This window comes from Euphorbia lathyris, chromosome 5, assembly GCF_963576675.1.
Source record: "Euphorbia lathyris chromosome 5, ddEupLath1.1, whole genome shotgun sequence".
Taxonomy (NCBI): Eukaryota; Viridiplantae; Streptophyta; class Magnoliopsida; order Malpighiales; family Euphorbiaceae; genus Euphorbia; species Euphorbia lathyris.
In genome coordinates this window covers 10527186-10544940 of record NC_088914.1, presented here as the reverse complement: position 1 = coordinate 10544940, position 17755 = coordinate 10527186, and the positions used below count along the sequence as shown (strand labels likewise).

Sequence of the window (17755 nt, the reverse complement as noted above, 5' to 3'; positions counted from 1 at the left end):
TATGATAAAAAAAAGTAGCGATATATACCAAGCATAATATTGCTTCAAAAATAATGGATACAAGTAAGCTATGGTTTCTAATTTACGGCAGTTAGGCAATTAAAGACATATGATGTGATGTCTCGAGTGAAAGTTTAATTAATGTGCTTGGATATGTTCCATGATTCTGTAAAGTGATTCATGATTGATTTATTTCATTTACATGTTCAAGGATGATACCTACAAAGTGATTCGCGCCTGATTCATTTAATTTCCATGATTCTGCAAAAGGATTCGTGTTTATTTGTGTATTGTAAAAGATAAAAGAATATCATATAATCGAATCCAAAAGTCACATTAGTCAAAATTAATAGATGATATTTGTTCGTTTTCCAATTAAGGATGCAACGACCACCATTAGATATGGACATGGGCCGGGCTCGGGCCGGACCTGTCGGGCTTTTAATAAAGTGTGACGAGCCCGAGCCCAGCCCGTAAGAAATTTAGTCGGGCTCGGGCTGAGCTCGGACCTAAGATATGAATCCCAAGTCCGCCCGTCCAAGCCCATCTATATATTAAAAAAAGTACAATTAAAATATATTATAATTTATTACAATTAAAAATACAATTAAAGTATATTATAAATTTATAATTTATTGATTAAAAAAAATAATTATATATATAGTATATCCGGTCGGATCGGCCTGGTGTAAAATTCGTAAAGCCTAAGCCTGCCCAGTTTTTGGCTGGTTTATATGGGTTTGGATCGGGCCGGGCCTGACAACATTTTCATATGTCCAAGCCCGGCTAAATGGGCCTGGGCGGGCTCACCGACGCATGCCCAGGTCTAATCACCATACAACAATCATAATGTCAGAGCCCTCCTTTAGAATATTCTCCCTATCGTTTTTGATTTGGAACTCAATCATAAATCTCCATATTCCATGTTCAAACACACAAAAGCTCCGTTGAAGATTCTAGATGATTGCAAAGGCATTAGATATAACTTTGAGATAAAGAGGCTTTGTAGTCAACAACCCTCAAACTAAGAGCATTTCCAATGAGACGTGCTTAGAAGAGTGTTGGGTTAGGTGAGGATGTTTAGAAGAGTGCATTGCATTAGAGAGACAAGGGTTGCTTATTTTTTTTTTTTATGACAATGTTACCACAGTTTGGCACCTATTTGGCATCTTTGCTATCTTATTTAATAAAAAATACAATTAAACATTATAATATTGGCTTAATACACAAATTCACCCTTAAACTTGACTCCTTTTGCCTTTTGGCACCCCAAACCTTCTGAATAACCCATCTCACACCTTAACTTGACATTTTTGTAACTCTAACACCCTTAATTAATGAGTTGGCAGATTAACAAGCTCATATGGAATAACAAGTGTACATTATTTTTTGTGGGCGCATGAAAATTATAAACCATAAACCATATATATATATATATATATATATATTACCTTTCAATTTATAAAAAATTTCAAATGGGGTTTTGAAAAAAAAGGGAAAAATTATGAAAAAGGAAGAAATTTATTTCATTTCCCTCATCGGATTCGACGTTGTCCCTTTTTCTTGTCTGCTTCAGCCGATGCAGCTATGGAAAAGCTTGAATTTTGCTGGTATCGACAATAATGGTTAAGATCATAGTGTTTAATGTTTTGATTGGCGGTAGAGTGAAAGAAAAATATATTCTTCCTAATTCTGCTTTTTCCCAATTTACTTTAATTGAATTGAATTCATTTCTTTTTCCAATATTTATATAATAAGATCCCAATCCACACCCAACAATTTTCTCTCCAGCTTTTGAAGAACCATTGCTTTTGGTGCCACACTTTTGAGAAAAATTGATATAAATATTACTGATTTCATGGAATTATAAATTAAGATAGTTCTAATTTTTCACACATACATAAGAATTCACTAAGCATAAAATAACACCTAAAAATAAGTGGATTGAAGAAGAAGAAAGAACAAAGAAGTAGATCAAAGGAGAAGAAATAACACCTAAAAATAAAAGTAAGTGCTCAAAGGCAAAACGTGTCAAGTTGGAGTGTATAAATATGTATTAAGTCTTAAAATATTATATTATTCAACGTGACAATATTATAATTAAAATAAATTATATATAAAATAATGATTTGTGGAACTATAATGGTAATTTTTAAAGTTACTTAGTATTGGAATATTTTTAATTTTTTTTTATCAAAAGTGACGTTGATGTAAGAGAAAATAAAATATTATATTTTAAAATAATATATTAAGTTTTGACAACTTTTGAGATCGACACTATTTCAAGATTTTTAGAATTTCTATTTAATCATTCTTTTATATCAATGGAGATTAGACTAATCGTGGATCTTGGAGATTCTTGAACCGGACCGAATATCCAAATAAAAAGATTTACAATTTGATTGAACCTTTGACTTTTTATGTAGGACCAAACCGAATTGTACTGCTGACTTAATTAGATACAATTATGAAGATTTTCAAATTCTTCCAAGATTCCAAAACTAGACCAAATATCCGAGAAAAAGGTTCAAAATTGAATTGAATCATTGACTCTTTTTTTTTTTAAAATTGTATTGTTGATTTTATCTGATACAATTATGGAGATTTTCCAATCTCAAAATTTGTACCGAACCGTACTCATCTGTGTATCAAATAAATTCATTTCTTAAGGGCTTCATTGGATGAAGGGTAGGAAAGGTTAGAGAATGGTAGGTAGGGAAAGGTAAAGAAGGAGAAGGAAGAGTAATTTCTAACCCTTCAAAACCCACCGAATTGGAGGGTTGAAAATTAGATGAAATTTCTTAAAAAAAAACCCTTCAAAACTCCTCCATTACCCTACCATTTTAATTTTTTTCTGTGTTTCAGACATGGGTTTGTAAAAACCCTTACTAACCCGTCCCCCTTCCAAACAAGAGTTTCTATCAACCCTTACTAACTCTTTCCTTATTAACCCTTCTAAACCCCAATCCAATCAATCCATAAATAAATTGAAAATATTACCTTTAAAAAATGAAAAAGAAATAAAAAAAATAAAAAAGAGTTAATAGAAAGAGCCAAGCCAACGGAAGAGAGAGAAAGAGACAAGTCTTTCAGTCTATTTCAATTCTATCATCTCTTCTTCCTCCTCCTCTAATCATCGACAAAGCCCCCAAAGCTTTTACTTCACGCACCCTTCTCTCTCACTCTGCGATAAAAACCCATTAAAATATCCAAAACTCACCGTCTTCCCAAACCCCCAATTCCTATTCAATCCTCACTTTCAATGGCTTCTCTTCCTGAAATTCCTCACTCCCTCCTCACTCTAAACTAAACCCAAATCCAAAAACCCCCAAATTGAATCATGTACCTATCCGAGAAGCCTCGCCCTCTTGATTTCTACAAAGAAGAAGTAGCAGCACCGAGTAGAGACAACATGATTATCGAAGTTGTATCCACTAATGGCGATTTAGGACCTCATCAGCACCATTTACATAACCCACTAACTACTCACCAGCAACAGCAGCAGCAGCAGCCGCCTCAGCAGCAGATGGTTCTTGGAGAGAGCAGTGGAGAAGATAACCATGAAGTCAAAGCTCCCAAAAAAAGAGCCGAGACATGGGTACAAGATGAAACTCGTAATCTAATCGGTCTTCGGCGAGAAATGGATGGTCTGTTCAATACTTCTAAGTCAAACAAACATCTGTGGGATCAAATATCTTCTAAAATGAGGGAAAAGGGTTTCGATCGATCTCCTACTATGTGCACAGACAAGTGGAGGAACTTATTGAAGGAGTTCAAGAAGGCTAGACATCAGGAACGGGGAAGTGGATCCGCTAAAATGTCTTATTATAAAGAAATTGATGAGATTCTGAGAGAGAGAAACAAAAATGTCCAGTATAAGAGTCCTACCCCCACTTCTAAAGTTGATTCCTACATGCAATTTGCTGAAAAAGGTAATTAGGGATTTTACTTTGGTCTGTGTTTTCCAGAGTTCAATTGGTTGTGAGATTTGATTGTTAATTTGTTACTGATTTTAGTTGAACTAGTCTTCCATTTTTTTCCCCTCACCAGAGAAAGGATTACCTGGGATGGGAATAAAAGTTAGCATTTGGCTATTTTTGTGGGAATTTTCTGTTTTTGGGTGTATCCTAAAGATTGGAATTTTTTGGGGCCCTTTGAGAGCACATGTGCTAACCTAACTTCTTTTAGAACTTAAAAAAGTTTTCATGTAATGAATCTGCTTGAAATTAGACTGATGTAATGTTGTACTCGTGACAGAGGATCAAATCATTAGAATAGGGGATTATATTTTTGAGGGAGCTGCCAAAAGGGCAATTTTAGCTCCAGCTGGGAAATTCTTGACATTTGGTAGAAAGGGTTGTTAGATCCAAAAAATTTGGTCATTTGATTGCAATCTATGTTGCACGGAACGGAAATTGAAACGGAAAAGGACACCGTGAAACATTGTTTCTAAGAAAATTTAGCTAGTAATCTGAAACAGAAACGGACACGAAACACTGAAATACTAGTGAAGAAGAGTTTCGGTGCAACAGATTGCAATAGATATTTTGGAACTTATGGGGTTAATTATGATGTAAGAAACTAAGTAAGATTTGGTTTGCAATACAACTTATATGATTGTGAAAGCACAGCTTAGATTGCTGATCTAAGGTCTGTGAACAGCTATGAAGCACGGAAACTCTTCATGACATGCAAACGTTTCCAGCAGATGTGGGAAACTGAAACTCTCGGAAACTGATACAAACGTTTCCGGACACGTTTCCGTAATTAACCAAAATATGAAACGCGTCTCTCAATTTTTAAACGGTTTTCCCTACCTATTTGGATTAAAATTCTGGAAATTCAAACTTTCTACTTTGCAATTCGTATTCAATCTAAGATTAGGAAAATTGAAACTTCAAAAGTGAGAGATAATTCCTTCCTTGTATCTTTCAATTTAAAGAACTTAACCATATTTCTTTTTCCTATAATCTTTGTCTCTTGAATCTCGATTGAGCTTGGACTTTCTTCCTCTTGTTCTTCAATCTTGTTTTTTTAATGTATTATTATATTTTTGATATTTATAAATATGCCCCTATATTTTTAATATTTACACATTTCCCCCATGTTTCCGTTTCCTATGTTTTTCAAAAATTACGTTTCCCAGTATCCGTTTCCGTTTCCGTGCAACATAGGTGAACAGTTCTCAAGAGAAGTATTTGGCGGTTAAAGTAACTCTGTTTGCATTTTGAATATTGAAATTCAGTGTTTTTTTTAATCATCCTATGCTGTATTGAACTGATTTTATGCTGATCATACAAGGATGGTTATGGCCTTATACATGTTGTTTAGTTGCCACGGATGGGGGATTTATAACCTTGAAAAAACTGATACTGAGGCCAAGAGTGAATACATTCTTACCTATCTTTATGATAAAGAACGCAATGATGTATACCAGGCATAATTTGCTTCATAAATAATGGATATGAGTAAGATGTGATGCTAATTTACAACAGTCAGACAATTAAAGACGTATGCTATGATGTCTCAAGTGAAAGTTTAATCAACGTGCTTGGATATGTTCCATGATTCTGCAAAATGATTAAGCTACATGTTTGGCTGAATTGGTATATCACGAGGGGATTCGTGCTTGATTCATTTCATTAGCATGTCCAAGTTACTGGATTTAGTGATTGATGCATTCATGGGAAACATTATCGTTGCGTATTTGAACATGATTTTACTAGTGTGGCACTTTATTATGGTAATTCTTTTCCGTAAACCTTTTCTGGTATTAATTGTAACTTCTGTTGACTTGGCCAGGCTTCGACGATACTAATATAACTTTCGGACCAGTTGAAGGTACGACATTGTTACTGACTTCTAATAATTGCGTTTATACGTCATGTTTCTTTTGTTGCTGATTAAAACTTCATTTTCATCACCTCTGATTGGCTACCATATATTCATTGCTGAAAATTGCCAGACTTCAAATCATTGTAGTTCGTGTTTCGGGTTGTTTTGCTGCTCAATTAAATCCATTTTCATCACCTATGATTTGCTATAATTGATTCTTTGCTAAAATTTACCTAGAGGCATTTCTTTTTCAAAATTTGTCTGTTAGGTTTGGACTAAGGGCATTGTAATATGGTTTTTGCACTTTATTTATCTTTTGATCTTGGTTTTAAAGTGTGACGGTTTAGCTTAATTAGCCCTAATCTAGAAATGGTAAATCAATGAGTAATCATATTGTTTTCTGCGGATAATATTATAACTAAGGTTGTAAAAAACGCTAGGAGCTAGTCCCGCGAACAGGGTCATGGGGATTGATCGGAATTGTATTTTTCTATTTTCTTATATAAATGTGATTAAAATATGTATTATACTATCTAAAAATAATAATATAAAATGATTTAATATAAACAAACATGTATATTTGTAACATATATCCTTAAAAACATTTGAAAAAACATTTCAACAACAATGTCATTGAAACAACCGAAACAAGTAAAAAGTAATGATCATAAGTAATATAATTAACCGAAAACTATGAAATAGTGTCCTTAAAGTCTTCAATCATATTATGGAAACAAGTAGATAACGCAATTAAACAAAAATATCCGAAAATAATAAATACAATTCACCAAAAATCACGTGACAATGTTCCGAAGTGAATTATAATAAAGCAAAAAAATCAAAATAATAATGAGAAAAAGGATTTTTTGTTTTGATCGCCGTCCAGGCGACCCCTATGCAGCCAAAAAACGGCCAAGGGGGGCTTAGACAGGGAAAATCGGAGGATTCTCGATTTTGAGGGCCTAGGTAGTCCAGGCGGCCTTGTCCTTGAACACTGAATATAAGTACTCTGAATTAAGGATAATTGATTTGTAATATATTGAAGAGAAAAACATATGCATATGCACATCCCAGTGACTGTTCGATATGTTAAAAAGAATAACTGATAATGTGTTATACCATTAGCAATCTATTGACTTTTTTCCTTAGTTATCAGTTGTTAACTTCTAAATTAAGATCAAGTTTGAGGTTTTTTTTTTTTTTTTTGCCGTGAGTAGAGCCCCTAAAAAACACACCCTTTGGAAATCTTCCTCGACTTTGTGAGTCTTGGCTGCTTCCAATAAATTATGGCATATCATGCCTTTTCTATTATTGTTTTGAATACTATGTTCTATAATCCATAATCTATAATCTAAAAGTTTTATGATAAGATATGGGCATGTTGTTAAAAGAAAAGTATATTATAATGCATATTGTTTATTGGCCGGTTGGCCGAATAACAATTCCCTATTTGTCAAAATATGTCATTTTTAGAGCAACATATTTGTGAAAAAAAGAGCAACATATATTTAAGTAGTAGTTGTGAAACAAAGTTTCAAATTATGCCGCTTTAGCTATTTATATCTGTAACCAATGTTTGTCAAAACTGTATAGTGCAATACGCGGAATCTGTCAAACGAATTTGATGTTATTTGTTTCTCCATAAATGTTTGTGTCATTGTCTCATCTTCATTTGTTCTAAATCCTTTATTTACTTGGTAATTATTTATTTATATTTTTGGCATAAAGGTTTATTCCGTCCATGTGGTATCCAAAATTTTGTCTTTTGACCATTGTATATCATTTTGTAACATTTGTCCCCTGGTGTATTCTTCCTATATGTGACATTTAACCCAGGATGAAAAGTTAATGGAACTTTTGACACGTTACATATACACATGACAATTGTTTTATTTATTTTTTTCCATATAGACTTAATATTTTTTTTCCTTATTTATCCACATATTAAGTCTATATGGAAAAAAAAAATGCAATACACGTGTTAAAAATTGTGCCATTTTTAAATGTCACCTATGAGAATTTTTGGATACCATAGGAGCCAAATAGAGCTCTAATCCCATATTTTTCTTACTAGGTTGTTTTCTCAATCTCATTAGAATATTTCAAAGTTTCTTAGTGAATAATGTTTTGCAGAACAATAGTTTTGTCTTCATGAACTCTTTCAGGATCCGTTTGCTACATTTGTCTTCTTTTGTGTGCTTTATGCACTTTTTTCCCTATTAATTTTATCTTAAGGAGATAAGCATTTCCCTCGTTGAAGTTCCTTGGTGTGCAGCCAGTGGCAGGCCGTCACTCAACCTTGAAAGACGTCTGGATCATGACGGACATCCCCTCGCCATCACCGCAGCTGAAGCAGTTGCAGCTAGTAGTGTTCCTCCATGGAACTGGAGGGAGACTCCTGGAAACGGTAAATTGCGAATTAGAGTCTAAGCTGGCTCTGAATTATTTCTTTTCTACGTTTTGCGACAATTTAGCTCCAGCAAGATCGTCTGTTTGCTTATTTTGTCATCACACTTCTGCCAATCTTAGGTGGTGACAGTCAGCCCTTCGGAGGGAAAGTGATAACCGTCAAGTTCGGGGATTATACACGAAGGATTGGTATCGACGGCACTTCAGATGCAATCAGGGAAGCAATCAAGTCAGCTTTCAGATTAAGAACAAAACGTGCATTTTGGCTGGAGGACGAAGACCAGGTAGTACGAAGTCTAGACCGAGACATGCCTGTGGGAAATTACAATCTTCAAATCGACGAAGGTAATCTATGCCTGCATACTTCAATTTAGTGATGTTTTTGTATTAAATCAAAATGGAAAGAAATGTTTGTCTTACTTTTTCAGGACTAGCCATCAAAGTGTGTTTATATGATGATGCAGACCACATACCAGTACATACTGAGGAAAAAATATTCTACACAGAAGAAGACTACCGGGATTTTCTGACACGCCGGGGGTGGACATGCTTAAGGGAGTTTGATGGGTATAGAAATGTTGATAACATGGATGATCTTCGACCTGGGGCTATATATCGTGGCGTGAGTTGAGAATATATTCGGTGGTCTCTCGTATTATTGAAATTCATTTTGTCTAAAATTGCACATCAGTGTGGAGGTTTACCAGACAAATGTGTATAGAGTAATGGAGTTTATGTTATAGCCTGTCCAATGTAAATATAAATGCTACTATTGTTCCAGATTTTGTTACTTGATCTTGGAGTTCATTATTGGACATGCCTAAAGGAGTTTGATGGGTATAGAATATTTTTACCTCCTGCAGATTAAAGAAAAGAGGAGCTCAAATTCAGAATAAATTTTGACTAGAGAATCATGCTTTGTAGGATTTGAACCTATGAGACCAACGTTCTACCGAATTGAACTAAGAGCGTTTTCTTATCTAAAGTTGTCGAATTGTTAAAAGAAAAATGGTTTCCAAAGTTTTGCATTTATGTATTATTGGTAGACCTGTCCACGGATTTGGGTATCTGTTCGGTCCGTTTAGGCCTGTGTTCCTTGAGCATGGTTTGGACAATGAAAATTGATTATAGGTCCAAATTCGTTAAAGCCTGTTTATTTTTTGGACAGACTTGGGATTGATAAAAATAGCACAGGCTGGTCCAGTTTGACCATTCTTAGTATTAATTATTAATTTGTATATTAAAAATTTGATTTTAAGTATAAATTTTATTTTTTATAATTAAAAATTATATATATATTTTTAGGTGGGTTTATATGGGTTGGGTTTGAGATTTAATTTTTAAATCCGAGTCTATCTTGGTCTGAGCCTCTTTAAATTAATAATGAGCTGGGCTTGGATGGAGTATTTTTACATGAAAGCCCAGTGGACCTGGCCTGAGTCTGGCCCATAGGCAGATATAATATCTGGAAATACAAAAAGTTTTAAGGTGACATGTTGCTTCAGCTATTTACATTTGTGTATATTTATTGTCACACTGAAGTTTTTTTTTTTTTTTTTTTTCGTTTTCGTACCATCAAGTGATAGAAAATTTATGAGCTCGTAAGTAAAACTTTGGACTTACTAAGCTAATCTACTCGTGCTTTTATTCCCTCCAAACGAGAAATCTCACCACAACTTTAACTTTTTACCTAAATTTGATCATAGTAGTTATATTGATATTATAATCGAACTTTACTGATAAAAATTGATTCAACTTTAACTTTTTACCTAAATCTGATCATAGTAGTTATATGGATATCATAATCAAACTTTACTGATAGAAAATTGATTTTAGTGGCAACCAGCGCGCAAATGCAACATTCGAACCAACACGAACTTTGGGATTGATCCAAAACTTAAAATATCACAAGTTTGTTCTAGAAGGAAGAGAGCAACAAAGAAAGAATGGTGAGATGACAAAAGTGAGATGTTATAGTGTTTCCTATATATACATATTACAAGTTTAAATAAAGCCTAAGAATTAGGTAACAAATAACATAAGTCTAAGAATTAGGTAACAACTAAAAGTAACTATTTATATACAATATGATTATATTTATGTACGATTATTCTAATACACTCCCTCAATCGAAAGCAGGAGGAGGTCGGACGCTGAGATTGTCCTGGAAATCATCAACAAAACCGATGGCAAGCCCTAGGTGAAAATATTGGTGATCTTATAACGCAAAAGATATAATATTAACACACGCACCTGACCGCGAGCCACCTTTTCTCGTACAAAGTGTATCCATCTCAATATATTTGATACTTTGGTATTGTACTGGCAACTACTAGAGATGGTAGACTGCCGACAATCGAGTAACTGTCCAGTGTGACAAGGTCACTCCCCTATAGTGTTTCTTATACCAAGTCTAGTCCTACCGACAATGGCTATTACAATGCTTCCCATGACATAATAGAGTAAGTCTTTCCCCATTATTACATAGTGTGATTACAAAGATAATCCCCCTTTATAGATTCCCGGAGAGGTAAATGGCACTGACATTATCACAATAAACCAACGTGACTTTCGAAATGGGACACTGAAACTCGAGTCGAAGATTATGCAGCCAACATGATTCAGAGACCACATTGGCCACACCATGGTATTCGGTCTCGGTATGTGATCAATAACACGGTGGGATTTGCAATGAATCTTATAAAGTTCAGCCCATGTCGCATAGTAGATATTCTCAATTTCCAAGGTAATAGAGATATGCAATTTAATGTTCAAAACTGCAAGAGCGGGATGGAATTTGGATTTGGTGCCACACATTACAAGCTTAAATCAAGCTTAAGAATTAGGTAACAAATAACATAAGCTTAAGAATTAGGTAACAACTAACCCTAATTATCTATACACAATATGACTATATTCATGTACAATTATTTTAATAGATGTAAATACTCATAGTTAATAGTCAACAAGGGTAATTATATTTGCTTTTATTAGATAATGTTCAAAAGAACAAGGACTATGCAATAGGTAACAACAAAGATAGGCCTTTTTTTTTTCATTTCCATTCTGAACAACCAAGAAAACAGAACAATGAGAATCCAGTTTTAGCACCAGTTTCTACTACAAAATGTGAATAAAAGATTCACAATAACCAAGGGTAAGATAAATCTGCTCTACTCTTCATCCCATTCATCATTCTTGTATGAAACCAGAGTGTCAACCTTGTGTATCTGCACCAAACCCAATTAAACAATTCAAAATCACATGTAAATCGTGTTGTCGTGTCAGAAATGAACGCTATTGTTGTTGATTTCATGTGTACCTTGGTATCAAAAGAATGCAATTTCACCATTTGTGGATTGTCAATCAATTTAGGATCACTCTCAACCCAAGTGAAAGGTACAGCTAGATCTTTATCAGTATACACTAACACATCAAAAACACCTGAAACAACACCCCATCTAATCAATTATAAACACAACCAAATGATTCAACAAAAGATTCATTCTATTTTTTTTTATCAATTCTTACAAGCTTCATCCAGGCATGGCAAGTAAGTAATGCTCGACGCTATCTGACGCATAATCGCCTGTATCTCTCTCATTATTTCCTTGTCACTCTTTTCCCTTGACACCCTGAAAACCATGCCCCAAAATCAAATCATCAATCAAACCTAGGAAGCTTCAGAGATAGTATACAAGCTATGTTGCACGGAAAGGGAAATGGGAAACGAAATGGAAACAGATACGGGGAAATGTTATTTTTAAGAAAAATTAGCTAGGAAACGGTAATGGAAATGAAAAGAAGATACGAATCATTTAAATGCTAATCCGTGCAACATAATATACAAGTGCAAACTGTTAATTTCGAACATTACCCCTTTTCGACAACTTCACTGTCCGTCTCAATGCTGAAATTCCATCTCTCAAAGACCTCATTGGTGGCTTTACTCATTATCACAAGAACAATTCTTTGTAGCTTTCCAGATTCAAGCCATTCTTTATAGAATGAATACAAGAACAAACAATTTCATAATCAAGTTAAATTGGGGGAAATTGATTCTTTCTTTCTATTATAACATTTTCTTACCAACCAAACAATAGTTAGAGGAATAAAAAAAGGGAAAATCTCACCTGATAACTGAGCGGTTAGGTTGGCAATAAAGGATTTGACACCTTCATTTTGAGTAAGCAACATTGGAAGTCCATATTTCTTCACCTTCACAAAACTCTCTTCTGGATAAACCCCACGATTATATAATATACTGAACAACAAAATCACCTATCAATTATTCGTCTCAAAACCCCCCAAAAATGAAAAAAAATGGAAGAAGAACAAGAAGAAGAAGAGGAAGGGGGATTTTACCTGTTTGCTGCATAACCTGAAAAGGATTAAAGAGAAAACACAGAAAAAAGATCAGATCCTTTCTCCGAACCCTCATTAAAGAAAAATCATGAAAACATGAACTGTGAAAAGAGCGATGCATACCAAAGAACTCGCTGACAATCGCTGCTGAGCCGCGCAAAGTGATGATATCCTTAGCAGCTGTTTTGGAAGCCATGGCAGATTCTTACTACTGTGATCTGCTGGAGAAAATCAAGAATCGGAAAGAAGAAAATCGGATTGTTTTAATTTCGTGAAGCAACTTAGAGAAGCAAATGGGATGTTTTCGGTTCAATCAAATTAGGGATTGAGAAATAGATTTTAGGGTTCGAGAAAATAACTCAGAGAGCAAACGCAACGGCTAGTTTTTGTTCCATTCAGGTGGCCGCCAAACGGTAACATTTTAAAATGCGCCTTTAACGGTAGGAAAATTGGAGCGGTTCTCTTTCAAAATCCAATAAAGCGTTCCTATACGGCATGTCGTTTAGCCTGTGAATTCTTTTTTTTGGTAAGAAAATGATCAAATTGACAAATAAAAAATTAAGGTTAAATATAAAAAAAAAAACTTCGGTGATTTTTGACATTTGTAAACAGATCACGAAATTTTAAATTTTATAAATAAGAATTTGTGGTAAATGCTATTGATTTTTTTTTCCGGATTTTTAAGTTGTTTTCAGATGGTATTATAAAAAAAAAACGAAAAATTTCTCATTTGTTAACGATGTTTATCACAGACTTTTGTTTGTACAGTTTTAAATTCTGGAGATCTATTTGCAAATGGCAAAAACTACATTTATTTGTTTACTTTAAAATTTATGTGTTTCCATCACGCCTCTTTTATTTAGCATCAAATTTATGCGGTTATATTCCTTTTTATTTTTTTCTTTAATAGAATAATATTACTTTTATTGGAAAAATTATCAAACAAATTTAAAAAGGAACATTACGTTTACCATATAGAAAATCACCAACACAAGTATTCATACCTCATTAAAAAAACAAATTCAAAGATTTCAAAAAAAAAAAAAAGAAAAAACAATGTATATTTTTTAATTAATAACGCTTATAGAAGCAGAGACAAATGCTGGATAAAATTATAATGGAGACCAAATTTTTAAAGAGGGTTACTGAGATTTTGAAGAGGTTAAAATCCTTCGTCCACTATACTAAAATGTATTTTTGGACTGGTTAGGGAAATTAAGGCCCATCCGAACTATAGTATCGGTCCGCCTCTATGTATAAACATGTAATAATATTCTTACTGTAGATAATTTTTTTTTTTTAATAATATTTGGCAACACTATTAAATTGATATACTATGGTAATGATTCATAAATATCATATGCTGGATTTGGACAAATTGGGCTTCTAAACTTGGCCAACCCAGCCCATTAAAAACAAATCCAGAAGTGAGCCCAAGAGAGCATAAAATACTTATTTGTAAAAGTTAATTTATCTATTTGATACAAAGTTCTGGAAAGCTTTTGTAATTATGACTGAAAATAATACTTAATTAATGTTTTTAAAATTTCAGGCAAAGAAAAAAAATATTAAAAAATAAAATATTTTTTTTGTGTTTAATTACGACACTGGTAAATAATTTCTAATATTTATGATTTAAGAATATATTTTCTATCACTAAATTTAAAGTATATAATGTTTTATTAATTAATAATTTTTAATTTCAACTAAATGTATTATAATAAATGAAAAAAATAGAAAGCAGAAAAACAGATAACATGAAAAACGAAAAAGAAACTTGAAAATGTAGAAAACGAAAAAAAATGGAAAAACAAAAAAAAGGTGAAAATGTACAAAATGGAAAAAATGAGAAAACAAAGCGGTTTAAGGACGATGCATTGATAGATCAAAACACGGGCAAATAAACACGAGAGTTGGATTCATTTTGACGTATTGTTCTAATAAGACATCACTTTTACTAGTGCTCAAAATGGACTCTTTTCACCTTATTAAGTTTTGTATACAATTTGACAGAGCCCCCGCCCAGCTAACCAAAAAATTAGCCGAGTAAATCGACTATTAAAACTGATATTCTAAACCTGTGGATACAACTTATTAATTTTAACATCTTCTTTTTTAAAACACCTTCACTATTCATATTACTTGTTTTAGTTCTTTTATTTGTGAGAATGCTCATACAATAAACATTAAAATATAAGTAAACGCTGAAAATAAATTATCACAATTTTTTAACGGGAAATGGGATACATATAAGAGGTATAAGCATGTTAGTGCATTTAATAGGAATACGAATAAAATAAAATGAATGCATATTTTGTAACATTTAGAAATAACGAACAAATCCTTTACAAAATCTAAAAACCCAATGGATTAAGGGCTAAGACCACAAATTCTCCCTCACTACCAACGACTAAAGGGACATCTCGGTTTTCTAGTCAAGAGAAAGAGAGTCATTATAAGTTTCTCGAAAGTGTGACGTGCGACTAAGGACATTGAATCCATCAAGTAACTACATTTACAGAAAGTTTTAAGAACTAAAAACATAAGATATTAACTAATATATAAAGAGTAACGTGTGACTGTTTCTCATTGTCGTATGTTGCAAAGGAGAGTGATGTTTAACACGCCCTTTAATGTATTGTTTCTTATTATCGTATGATCGCCTCAGATATTTAACGAGTCATATAATTTTCCAATTTAGCAATATGTGATGTTTAACACACTCCTCATGCCCAATTCATTTGGTGGTGAGATGGAGATTAAAGCTTGGAAAAACAAAATTATTAGCTGCAAAGAAGAGTTTTGAATCAAATGATTTGGGAGAAAAATTTGAATTGAGTTTTTTCTGTTGGAGTTGATTGGAGGGATTGAATGAAGTTTGAAGCTCTATTTATAGATGAAAATCATAACTTTAACTTGTAGATTTGGGTTAAAAGAACGTGGTTTGAGTGTGGGGAAAATGGTTGAAAAAATGCCAAAAAAAAAATAGCAGCAATTCCAGTTGCTGAAAATTAGTGATATTTGTCATTTTCAAAAAAAATTATATTTCACTCAATACTCCGTTCAAACTCCATGAGTAATCCATATCTTCGTTTCTATGTTGCTGTAACCAAATTCTTACATGTGGTGCTCCGAAAAAATAGGACTTTAAGGGGCAACGTGATGCTGAAACATATGAATTGGTTTTTCATTTATAAACAATCATTTTTGATTGAATATAACTCCCTCAATACAATTCTGGTTGGCTTCAATACTCTTTGGCTTGTCTCGATGAGTACAAAGTTAAAGCAATATTTCCTCGTTTTGATCTCTGAAAATAGGTTTTTGATGCTCCTTAATATTAAAAGTTAGAAGTTGAATTTGTTTTTCCTTTTTTTTATATTCTGAATTTATTTTTATTATATTATTATTATGTCTAAATGAACTTTATATTATTTTTTTATATTAAGCTTTTATTTACAAAATTGAAGAATATTTTTTTGCCCCTAACAGGGATACATGCCAGATTTAACCCTAACGTTCAGGGTTTGCCCAACTAACCCCAAAATGTATCTTAAAGGAAAAGGATTGCCTCATATAAGTCATATAGCTTTCCAATTTAGCAATATGTAATGTTTAACACGTCTCCCTCATGCGTAATTCATTTGGTACGTGACACTAATATTAGTAAAGCATATTGAACCATGACTCTGATACTATATAAACAAATGATTAACTCACCTCAAAAGGTACCTTAAAAAGAGAGGATTATCTGGAACGATGAAACCGATAGAAAAAAGGGAGAAGATGAAAAGTTTGGAGTATTTTAGGAAAGTCACAAATAAATAGTCTAGATAAGTAATGAATCGAATAATTGGTCTAAATATATAAATGACCTGGTATTTAGCCTGGTTTTGTAATTTTCCTTAAATTTGGTATTTATCATTTCAATTAATGATAAAAATCTCCAAAGACATTTTCTTTTAGGAAGAGGCAAGGGAATATATGAGAATTTCTATGTTGACATGGATATGGATAGATAGGAGGCAGATCCAATCAATTACTGTACCACTCCAATCAAGTTGGAACTCAAATTGATTTTACTATCTTCCTTTTCTTTGCTTTTATGTCATCATTCTCAGTGATTTTTTTTATACTAATTAATCTTATGATCATTCTTTTTCATATATTAAATTATTAGTTGACATATGATAAAGCCATCAAGTACTCTCCTAGCTAGCTAGTCTTCTTAAGGTAAAAAGTATATATTTTTTTTATAATTTTATATGATTTTTCAGTTCCAACTTAATCAGACACTCTTTATTAGATAGATCATTATGATTTTTTTTTAAAGGTCATAATTCTGTTTTCTAATCGGCGAAATGTGATTAAGAGTTAAATACACCAATAGTTATAGAAGTATTGGATTAATGATGTTTATTAAAGTTAATTTTATATTAATAAAATTCCTAAAATTTTAATTTTATCCCTTTCAAAAAAATTATATGTAACAATATGTTTATAAGTAGTAATCTGAATTGACTTGTCACGTTAGTTTTTCAGTTGGTCTTTTCTTTAATAAAATACAACAAAGCCTTAGTTCCGAAATGATTCGGGATCGGCTAACATGAACCATATATTTTGGTTCATGTCATAAGTTGTGGCTAAGTTTTACGCTGGCCGCCACAAACCTACCGCAACCCTCCTTCTTTGTCCGGGTTTGGGACCGGCTGTAAATGCCACCAAGTGACCCTCACAGGTGGAGTTTTGGTCTTTTCTTTAATATGAATATAAAATTGAGGGAGTGTTTGGTTGCTTTTTTTTACACTCCTTTTTGAATTTTCACTTCAAAATTGAGAGTTTTAAGTGTTTGGTTAGAGATTTCTTGTTTGTCTTTTATACCTGAAAAGTAGTATTTTACAAAAGCAAGAAATCGCAAACATTAGATAATCAGAACCGACCCTGACTTTAACAATCACGGTAATTAAGTGGGTATAAAGTAAAAATTCTTAATTTTGAGTGGAAAATTATGAATTAAGATTATGGGAAGAGAGGAAGTAGATAGGCAGGAAAGCAAGAATCACAAAAAGATAATCTAAAAAGAAAAGAAAAGAAATGGTGGAAATTTTAGTGATTGTGTTGTGGTCCTTTGAAGATTCATAACTCT

General features: G+C 32.9%; 2 protein-coding genes across 4 annotated transcripts; one reads left to right on the top strand and one right to left on the bottom strand.

Annotated features, from left to right (window-relative positions):
* The first annotated feature begins 3077 nt into the window (after nucleotides 1-3077).
* Nucleotides 3078-9075, top strand: LOC136229376 (trihelix transcription factor GT-1-like). 3 transcript variants are annotated; one of them, XM_066018122.1, is made up of 5 exons: nucleotides 3078-3932; nucleotides 5803-5841; nucleotides 8096-8242; nucleotides 8365-8589; nucleotides 8709-9075. In XM_066018122.1, exons 1-5 carry the CDS (start codon nucleotides 3341-3343, stop codon nucleotides 8873-8875), a joined length of 1170 nt encoding a protein of 389 aa, XP_065874194.1. In that variant the 5' UTR covers nucleotides 3078-3340; the 3' UTR covers nucleotides 8876-9075. The 3 variants fall into 3 exon arrangements, with proteins under 3 accessions (XP_065874194.1, XP_065874192.1, XP_065874193.1); XM_066018120.1 differs by having other exon boundaries at nucleotides 3079-3932; nucleotides 8673-9075; XM_066018121.1 differs by having other exon boundaries at nucleotides 3080-3932; nucleotides 8111-8242; nucleotides 8673-9075.
* A 2124-nt stretch (nucleotides 9076-11199) lies between these two features.
* LOC136230243 (mitotic spindle checkpoint protein MAD2) lies at nucleotides 11200-13022 on the bottom strand. The gene is made up of 7 exons (XM_066019251.1): nucleotides 12733-13022; nucleotides 12610-12625; nucleotides 12378-12508; nucleotides 12122-12242; nucleotides 11776-11879; nucleotides 11567-11688; nucleotides 11200-11474 (listed from the first exon to the last, which is right to left on the bottom strand). The coding sequence occupies exons 1-7, from the start codon at nucleotides 12803-12805 to the stop codon at nucleotides 11418-11420; spliced, it is 624 nt and encodes a 207-aa protein (XP_065875323.1). The 5' UTR covers nucleotides 12806-13022; the 3' UTR covers nucleotides 11200-11417.
* Between the last annotated feature and the right edge of the window lie 4733 nt (nucleotides 13023-17755).

Bases quoted from the DNA above. Each gene is read 5' to 3' on its own strand.
- LOC136229376 (XM_066018120.1), top strand. From the start codon at position 3,341: ATGTACCTATCCGAGAAGCCTCGCCCTCTTGATTTCTACAAAGAAGAA. The intron at 5,842-8,095 runs GTACGACATTGT...CCCTCGTTGAAG, and splicing joins AACTTTCGGACCAGTTGAAG to TTCCTTGGTGTGCAGCCAGT. The intron at 8,243-8,364 runs GTAAATTGCGAA...TGCCAATCTTAG, and splicing joins GAGGGAGACTCCTGGAAACG to GTGGTGACAGTCAGCCCTTC.
- LOC136230243 (XM_066019251.1), bottom strand. From the start codon at position 12,805: ATGGCTTCCAAAACAGCTGCTAAGGATATCATCACTTTGCGCGGCTCA. The intron at 12,243-12,377 runs GTGAGATTTTCC...CATTCTATAAAG, and splicing joins CCTAACCGCTCAGTTATCAG to AATGGCTTGAATCTGGAAAG. The intron at 11,689-11,775 runs GTAAGAATTGAT...GTGTTGTTTCAG, and splicing joins GCCATGCCTGGATGAAGCTT to GTGTTTTTGATGTGTTAGTG.